At 36.5% G+C, this 10,245-nt stretch overlaps 1 protein-coding gene across 1 annotated transcript in view; it reads left to right on the forward strand.

The window, feature by feature from the left end:
- Window positions 1-8,218, forward strand: part of LOC105482701 (adhesion G protein-coupled receptor L4) — a 120,594-nt gene extending 112,376 nt beyond the window's left edge. The window contains exons 13-15 of the mRNA XM_011742952.3: window positions 5,630-5,721; window positions 7,117-7,285; window positions 7,590-8,218. Of these exons, the coding sequence (XP_011741254.2) occupies window positions 5,630-5,721; window positions 7,117-7,285; window positions 7,590-7,652 (324 nt within the window). The 3' untranslated portion in view covers window positions 7,653-8,218. The remainder of the gene's footprint in view (window positions 1-5,629; window positions 5,722-7,116; window positions 7,286-7,589) is intronic.
- The last annotated feature ends 2,027 nt before the right edge of the window (window positions 8,219-10,245 follow it).

Below are 10,245 nucleotides of genomic sequence, written 5' to 3' on the forward strand. Positions count from 1 at the left end.
ATGATCAGGTATCATTAGTGAGGAGATTCTCTCTAAACTGACTTATCAGGAATTTTACTAAAATTGGACTCCACAAGATCAGACACTGAAGCCCAAGGTCAAGGCTTACCTAGTTGTGAAGAGGGCTCACAGGAACCTGGCTCGAGCTTGGTCAAGGAGAGTGTCAGTTTTTTAATGTCCAAGGCAAGGGAAGAACATGTTGGCATACAAAGTTCGCATTGTGCAAAACAGTAAAGAATACTTGTCATTCTCTACATTTCCCTGAAATTAAACTTAGGTCTGATTTTATCATTTGATTTTTGGTTTTTTAATAGAAGTACATGGCACCGAGTATGTAGGCAAGATGGCATTTAAACAGAGTGGTGAGGGAATGAGCCATGGGAATATCTTAGTGCCCAAATTCAGCTACCCTATGGCATGGTGCATGGGGTACTGGAAAAACTATGGCAAACTCACTGTGAGTGGAGTGAAGTGGTCAAAAGATAGAGAAGTACTGCTTGGGGGAGGAGGTATAGCAGAGATCAAATCATTTTGTGTCCAGAATTGATGGGTTCTTGGTCTTGCTGACTTAAAGAATGAAGCCAGGGACCCTCGCAGTGAGCGTTACGGTTCTTAAAGATGGTGTGTCCGGAGTTAGTTCCTTCAGACATTCAGATGTGTCTGGGGCTTCTTCCTTCTGGTGGGTTCGTGGTCTCACTGACAGGCGTGAAGCTGCAGACTTTCATGGGGAGTCTTACAGCTCATAAAGGCAGCGTGGACCCAAAGAGTGAGCAGCAGCAAAATTTATTGCAAAGAGCAAAAGAACAAAGCTCCCACAACATAGAAGGGGATCAGACAGTGTTGCTGCTTACTGGCTCCGCTGCCTGCTTTTATTCCCTTATCTGACCCCACCCACATCCTGCTGATTGGTCCATTTTACAGATAGCTGTTTTACAGAGAACTGATTGGTCCGTTTTAACAGAGTACTGATTGGTGTGCTTACAATCCTTGAGCTAAACACAGAGTGCTGGTTGGTGCGTTTACAATCCTTGAGCTAGACAGAGTGCTAGATGGAAAAGTTCTCCAAGGCTCCATCCGGCTCAGGAGCCCAGCTGGTTTCACCTGGTGGATCCTGCACTGGGGCTGCAGGTGGAGCTGCCCGCCACTCCCGAGCCGAGCCTGCACTCCTCAGCCCTCCGGCGGTGAATGGGACCGTGCGCCACGGAGCAGGGGGCTGCGCCCTTTGAGGAGGCTCAGGCCACGCGGGAGCCCACAGCAGCGAAGGAGCTCAGACATGGCGAGCTGCAGGTCCCAAGCGCTGCCCGGCGGGGAGTCAGCTAAACCAGGCGAGAATTTGAGTGCAGCATTGGCGGGCCGGCACTGCTGGGGAACCCGATGCAACCTCCGCAGTTGCTGGCCCAGGTGCTAAGCCCCTCACTGTCCTGGGCCAGTGGCGCCGGCACGCCGCTCCATGTGCGGGAGCCCGCCGAGCAGGCGCCTGCCAGAACTTGCACTGGCCTGCGAGCGCCACTCGCAGCCCCGGGTTCGGCCCCCACCTCTCACTCCACACCTCCCCACAAGCTCCCACCTCAGCCATCCCAGAGAGGGGCTCCCACGGTGCCACGGCGGGCTGAAGGGCTCCTCAAGCGCCGCCAGAGTGGACGCCAAGGCCGAGGAGGCGCCGAGAGTGAGGGCTGCTAGCACATAGTCACCTCTGAATTTCAGACCTTAAAACCCACTGTGCGATCTTTTACTTTAACTCTGAATGACATAGGAAGCCATTGGAGGATTCTGAACAGGGAAAAGATGTGGCTTACATTTTAGAGAGATCAATTTGAGTGCTGTGATGAGATAGATTATAGGAAAGTAAGGACGGCAGAAGAGAGATCAATTAGGAGGTTTCTGAAGTAGTGCAGAGGAGGCATAATGGTGGCCCTTTTCAGGATAGTGTCTGTGGAAATGGTAAGTAGTTGGTGGTCATATTCTGAATATGTTTTGAAGGTAGAAATAAAGAGTTCACTGACTGATGACAGAATAAGATAACTTGTTTTGAGATGGGGAAGATTGCAGAAAAAGATAGGTTATTTGTGGGAAGAACAGCAGTTTGGTTTTTGACTTTTCTTTTTTATTTTATTTTTTGAGACGGAGTCTCACTCTGTCACCCAGGCTGGAGTGCTGTGGTGCCATCTTGGCTCACTGCAAGCTCAGCCTCCTGGATTCACGCCATTCTCCTGCCTCAGCCTCTCAAGTAGCTGGGACTATAGGCGCCCGCCACCATGCCGGGCTAATTTTTTGTATTTTAGTAGAGACGGGGTTTCACCATGTTAGCTAGGATGATCTCGGTCCCCTGACCTCGTGATTCGCCCGCCTTGGCCTCCCAAAGTGCTGGGATTACAGGCGTGAGCCACTGCGCCCAGCCGACTTTTCTTTAACTCACAGTGCCTATTAGACTTCCAAATGGAAGAGTTAGATTGAGCCTAAGGACAGACAAAATGGACATGTAACACTAGAATGAAGGTTTAGGAAGTACCTATCTTGGGACTCAGCATTTAAACCCGGATTTAATCAGTTATAATGCATTAGTAGATCAAATAATGAAGGGACAAAAAATATTCTATGGAGAAAAACAGCATAGGAAGGTTTGAGGAGCTAAGAAAGTGACATTCCTATAAACAATTGATAAAGACCAGGAGTATACTAAACAAAGCAAAGAGTGGCATGAACCATTGGATCTGAACACCTAGGAAGTGAGAATATATAGATAGGTCTAATGATTGATGTTCACAGTAATCATTTATTTCTCTGTGTCTTCCTCCTTTGCTTCTACTGGTCATTCAAGACTGGCTTAAAAATCCCTGTTTAGGGTGCAATCACCTGGGTTATTTCATGACACTAAGTAAACAACTACATAGTGCTTTCTGAATCTTGTTGCACTTGCCTGTTTTCTGGTCATCTTCTCCAGCATACTATAAGTTCTTTAAGAAGAAGACCTATAGTACACGAATAATTATTGAACAAACGAGTAAATAAACCTTTGCACTTCAAATAAAATCTAAGTGATAATTGTCCCTGTCCTCACCCAACTCATGTCATGCCACTCTTCGCTTTGTTTACTATACTTCAGCCACCTTTATCAATTGTATATAGGAATGTCACTTTCTTAGCTCCTCAAGCCTTGAGGATTTTCCTCTGCTGTTTTTCTCCATAGAATACTTTTTGTCCCTTCATTATTTGATCTGCTCATGTATTATAACTGATTAAATCTGGGTTTAAATGCTAAGTCCCAAGACAGGTACTTCCTAAACCTTCATTCTAATCTTACATGTCCATTTTGTCTCTCCTAACAGTTCTAATGTGAGAATTAATAGCATTTATCACAGTTTGTAGATTTATAAGGATTGTATGATTATTTGTTTACTATCTGTTTCTCAATAGAATCTATGAGAACAAAAGACCATGTCTGTTTTAATCATTAATAGGTACCTAGCCCTTGCCACTGCACAAGACACTTTATAGGCCCTTTAAAAAATTCTTAGCATAAGTGAAAATAAAAAGTTCCACATATTTGTATTATTATCAATGAATGTGGATTATATAATCAGTATGTTTGTGATTTTTGGATAACATAAAACTATAACACCTTTTGATAAACATGTTTTAATCTGTTTTCTCCTAAATTTGGGAAAATATGTGTTAATGGAATAAGAATTAGTCTCCCACTTGCCCAGCAGCACCTGGGTTTTATAAGTATGTAAACATTTTCCATTTTTTAGGGAAAAAATGTACTTTTTCAAGATTTGGATCACCTCAGGGAATGTTCCATTTCCTCTCTTCACTAGTTCAGCATGTGATGTAGAAGAGCATATCCAAAATGAATGTGAACTTCTGAAAAACCATTAATATGAGCAACTATTTTTCAAAGTCAGTTTTATTGAAAACAGAAGTTTAAGAAACTTAAATAAATTACTATTTATGTGGAAATTACTATTATGTGGTAAATTTGTGGATCTAGAGAACAGTTTTTCTTATCATTTACTTTATCTTCTAACTCTTTGTTGAGATAACAAGATCAATATAAATACCTCATAAAATTATTTTAGAATTTTCAAACCGATAATGGTTAGGCATATATTATTTAGACTAAATTTTACAACTCTTATTTATAAATATATGTGCATATATTTATAAAATTAAATAGAGTTATTTCCAAATTTATACAAAGAAGCTATAGCTATTGAAACTTAGAAAATACTAAGTATTCCAGTTTCGTGAGTATGAAAGACTACTTATAAAATTAAATATTATTTAATTGTCATTTCAGTTAATTATTTGAGCATACAAAGAGGATGGAACTATCACCTAAATCAATTTAAATATTATTTATCTCACCTCTGCAATTGCTAAAGTATGGAAGCACTACTATAATTAGGATTAATTACTCATATAATTAGAAGTAATGGACATTTGGAAACAGGAAGAAGAGACTAGATCCCTTATTCCTCTGAGATTTCCTCTCAAGGACCCCTCCATACAAAAGTGACAACATGAAATTCTCAGGCCCATTATTTTATACTGCTGTTTGTAATACTAAAATATACTAAGTTTTATTTTGAGAGGATACATAAAACTCATTAGAATATAGAAAAAAGAAATGTTTGAAAACTATAAGCTTCTGAACCGCTAGTAGAAGAATTAGCTGAAAATTATAATGTTGCACCTTGCTGTTGTCATTTCAAAGGGTCTTTGGAAAAATCTGCTTGAATTAATAAAATATATTTAATAAGGGATTAGCCTTCCAACTGTTTCTATAATATTTAATATTTTAAATTATTGATATGCTCATATTAGAATATATATACATTTAACATATACCCCTCATTTAGCCTTCTAACACTGCAAATATGACTTGTAGGTCTTCAAAACTATAGAAAAAGGAAAATAAGAGGAAACTTTTCATAATGCAGTCACAATAAAAATGTTGACAACTCTGCAATTCTATTTAGCTCATATTACAAACTATAAATAATAGACTGTATTTATTAACATTTATTTGCCTAACAACAGACATTTAATTCGTTGATGAACATTTTGAAAGCATCCAAGGTTAAATCAAAAAAAAAGAAATATTAACATTTGTATTAGGAGAGAATCTAGATAAATCATATGAGAGAAAGTACATTCAAACATTTCCTCACAGTAGAAATTGAGAGTGCTTTGTTGAGTTTTCTTATTTCTTTTCAATCTTTCAATTTTTCTTTTCCAGTCTAAATTTTTAAAGGGTTGACAGAATTATCACTAATATGTTTCTTCAAAGAAACAGTATATAATTTACTGAACAAAAATTTGATTTATTTAGTGTTTATACACCTTTCCAAACCAAAATTTACCTTAATGTTTATATTAATCGTATTAGTGGCAGCAGATGATACTCATCAATCTTTAGGTATGATGATAACATCTGAAGAAGTTTCATAAACAAGTTGCTTTCACTACCACTTGTACTGATAATATTCAGTGATATTGTAAAGAACTATATAAATGCCATGATTTTTAGTTCCTATCTTACTGAAATCTTTACTATTTATTTTCTTTATATGTATCTAATTTAAAATGAAAACTATCTCTTCTTTGACATTAATTCTTTTTCCAGGTTAATCTCTTGGCTTTTGGAGTTATCATATACAAAGTTTTTCGTCACACTGCAGGGTTGAAACCAGAAGTTAGTTGCTTTGAGAACATAAGGTAAATGTGTCTTTAAGTTCACTTTTTTTTTTTTTTTTTTTTTTAGTAATTAAAAGCTTTAGTAACTCGATAATGTTGGGAATTATTTTTAAATGATTTCGTACTTTACCATACTTAAAAGACATATTGGAAAATAGCATTTAGTACGTATATTAAGACTACAATTACTACAGATTAAGTGGTAAGAAGCAATTTTTTCAAACATACACCCCTTTGAAAGGGAAAAGATGATGACTGTATTTTAAGGCAAGGAAGGCCTTAGTGATTTTCTTTTGTAAAATGTTTTTCAGAACTTAATAACTGTTTCTTTTTTGTTATTCCTAGTTTACATGTTGTCATGACTTTTCCTTTACACTCACCCCCTCCATCCCACCCCCTGCTTTAAAACTGATTTATTGAAACCTTGAAAATGATTTGTTCAGGAAGAGCTGAATTATGCTATAGGGAACACTGGAAACAACGTACTATTTGTGTTGCTTGGGAACACTCCTGTAGTTTCAATACCTTGCACAAGATTTATAGTTGGGATTTAGTAAATGTTTGATCAATTACTTTCTTTTAGTCCTCACCAGTCATGGTTTCATGTAGTGTACTGGTTTTAATAAAGTTGAAAATGATTCATTTTCTGAAGTATACTGCTAAAATATCTACTGCAATGAAGAATGATTCGACTAAAAATGAATGGGAGAATAATCATTAGTTGCTTCATTTCCAAGGCAGTGTCCTTAGTGAGCAGGATAGAATATTGTTTTGCCAAAAGTCACAGGCATTCTGCTGAAAAGATTTAAGAGTGGTGTGTGTATTTTTTCTTTAATTTTTAAGAAAACAGTATTCTGTAATGAATTTATCTTGACATATTTTTGTATTGCAAAAGCAAAACAAAATAAAACAAAACCCTGTTTTTATATCCTACACGTTCTTTTCTTCTAAACCTGAAAGGAAAGCAGAGCCTCCTTTGATGTCATAGATATGTGCTGACCCCAGTCCACATGGTATACTTTTCAGAGTTTCTTAGGGAAAATACTTCCTAACAGATACATGTCTTACCTTCAGGAATTCCTGCAACATTACCTTTGAAATCAAAGCATGCACACTGCAGTACACCAGACAAAAATATTTTAAGATTAAGGAAATTGCTTACTTTTAAACATAATTCCATGTTTTGGTACTAGTAATTTGACTTTGGAAGCACACCCCTGCCATGGTTCAGTAGCATACTCTAAAGGCTGTCCCACTTAACTGCAGCACAACTTAGCAGTTTTGAAATTTTATTGGGTCTTTGTAAAAGGTTTCTTGGTTATAGTGAAAACTCACCTCCCACATAATTTGAGTAATTTGGGAGATGTGTTAACTATACGTGGCTTTCTTCACTGACACATTTCTAATATGTGATAGGTCATGTGCAAGAGGAGCCCTCGCTCTTCTGTTCCTTCTTGGCACCACCTGGATCTTTGGGGTTCTCCATGTTGTGCACGCATCGGTGGTTACAGCTTACCTCTTCACAGTCAGCAATGCTTTCCAGGGGATGTTCATTTTCTTATTCCTGTGTGTTTTATCTAGAAAGGTAAACAATTTCTTATTTTGGTCGAGTCTAGTATATTCATGTAGCATCAGTTGCCGAATTGATAGAAAATTCTTACTATCATAGATTTATAACTTCTGCCTTTATTGCCTAAATCGCCTAGCTGTTCATAGGAAAATATGCTTTTTAAAGAACCTTGATATTAGAGTTATAAATATAACTTAAATGAACATATTATGAGCTATAATACTTTGGAAAACCACATATAACAATTTATTGTGATTTGAAAAAAAATTAAATGTGATTGTTATGTAATATTTCTTCCTTTCCTTTTTTTAATTTTTAGATTCAAGAAGAGTATTACCGATTGTTCAAAAATGTCCCCTGTTGTTTTGGATGTTTAAGGTAAACACGGAGAGTGATGGATAATTACAACTGCACAAAAATAAAAATTCCAAGCTGTGGATGACCAATGTATAAAAATGACTCATCAAATTATCCAATTATTAACTACTAGACAAAAAGTATTTTAAATCAGTTTCTCTGTTTACAGTATAGGAACTGTAGATAATAAGGTAAAATGATGTATCATATAGATATAGTATGCTTTTCTACGTGAAATGGTTCTGTCAAAAATAGTATTGCAGATATTTGGAAAGTAATTGGTTTCTCAGGAGTGATATCACTGCACCCAAGGAAAGATTTTCTTTCTAACACAAGAAATATATGAATGTCCTGAAGGAAACCACTGGCTTGATATTTTTGTGACTCATGTTGCCTCTGAAACTAGTCCCCTACCACCTTGGTAATGAGCTCCGTTACAGAAAGTGGAACATAAGAGAATGAAGCAGCAGAATATCAAACAGTGAAAAGGGAATGACTGTTAAAATAATAAGATGTATTTTGAATAAACTTGTTTTTTCTGTAGACTAGCTGAGAAATTGTTGACATAAAATAAAGAATTGAAGAAACACATTTTACCATTTTGTGAATTGTTCTGAACTTAAATGTCCACTAAAACAACTTAGACTTCTGTTTGCTACATCTATTTACTTTTCCAATATTCTGAAACAAAAAAGGTTTACCTCCACAAATTGAAAAAAAAGCAAAAAAAAAATCTGTTTCTAAGGTTAGACAGAGATATATACTATTTCCATATTTATTTCACAGATTGCAACTTTGGATATTTAATCAGTAAAATACAAATGTGTCAAGGTATAATATTGTTTATGCCTATCAATGTAAAAACAGTGTAATAAAGCTGAAGTATTCTATTCTATTACCTTTCAGTGAAGTGAAAGTTATACTATCTCATTAGTATATTTGAATCCTTTATTATTTTTAATTTTAGAAATATTGCAGTTCACATTGCAATATTCCCTTTTAATTTACTATTTTTAAAGGGGTATTATAAATATGAAAGTATTTATAAAGTGAATTGCTATTTTTTCTTTTCAGAAAAGTACACATTTAAAATTGTTATTGTTAACAAAGAAATCATGGAGAACTATAGAGGTTTTCACAGTGGATCCGTTTTCTGACCATTTTCTACTATCTATTAAATCATGTCTGCTTAAATATATAGCTTCTATCTATCTTTAAATCTTCTCATTAAAATGTAGAAGCAGTGACTTTGATCTCAAAAGTAGGTAATTTTTCTTTGCCTACCTGTAAAAGTGTGCCAATACACTAAATTTGTGATTTTAAATTAATTTCTCCAGCTGTTGAAATGAAGCCTGCCAAATCTTGCTCTAACAAATAAAATGTTATCTAAATGAAGCAATTCTGCTACAGCTTTGCTGAATTCCTCTTCTCAAGAAAGATGAGCTACCTGCCAAAGAGTCTTTTGCATTTTTAGAGAATCCATGATAATAACTTCTCATTATCTTCTGATTTCTTACATGGTAAACCTGTGACCTATTATTATCAGTGCCATTGCAGGATAATGTTCTAGAAATGTGATATTGAAAATACTCATCTGTTTCATAGATGTATTCAAAACTTCATGTGGTAGACAGAATAATGCCCCCTCCCAAAAAAAAGTCCATGCCCTAATCTTCAGAACCTCTTAATATGATAGATTACATGGTGAGAATTCAAATTGCAGATGAAACTAAGGCTATTAATCAGCTGACCTTGAGATGAGGAGATGATCCTAGATTATCCGGGTGGGCCCAGTGTCATCACAGCGTCCATATAAGTGAAGGAGAGATTCAGAAGGAGGGCAGGAGTTGCAGTGATGCAGTGTGTTGCACACTTTACCAGCCATTGCTGGCACTGAAATGGAACTCCACAAACCAAGGAATGAGGACAGCCTCTAAAAGCAGAAAAAGGCAAGGAAATGAATTCTTCCCTGGCATCTCCAGAAGGGACTCAGCCCTGCTGTTACCTTTGTTTTAGCTCAGGGAAACCCATTTCAGACTTCTAAACTCCAGACCTATATGATAATAAGTTTATGGTGTCTTAAGCCGAGTTTGTGAATAATTTGTTACAGCAGCCATTAGGAACTAATACGATGGAAATATTTATGTAATAAGATATTCGGAGATGAACTACTGTTCAAATCATTAGGGCAAGCGTTCACCCAACTGTCTTCTTTTCATCCACCTTTCCATAGATATCACTGAACAAAGCTTATATTTGCTAGTATGACAGTTAAGAGCTTCTCATATCTACTTCCCTCCCCAGTTTTCATTTTTGCCTGACAGGTTTATCCAGTTATACCAAACTGTTTATCTTTCTCCAAATTTGCCATGGTTTACTGAATTCCCCTTTTCTGGAATTTCCTCCTTGTGACAATCATTACTCTGGCAAATATTACTTGTCCCTAATGCATCTTTCTTTAGGAAGCCTTCTCTGACTCACACAAGGAATTAATCACTTCTACCTTTGTCTCACCACTCTATCTATTACTTATCTATTTAACATTTATTACACTGTATTGTAATTATTTAGCCCAGCTCAGGACATTCACTGGAGGGTGTTTTGTTGTTCCTTTAAGA

Source organism: Macaca nemestrina, chromosome 1 (genome assembly GCF_043159975.1).
Source record: "Macaca nemestrina isolate mMacNem1 chromosome 1, mMacNem.hap1, whole genome shotgun sequence".
NCBI lineage: Eukaryota > Metazoa > Chordata > Mammalia > Primates > Cercopithecidae > Macaca > Macaca nemestrina.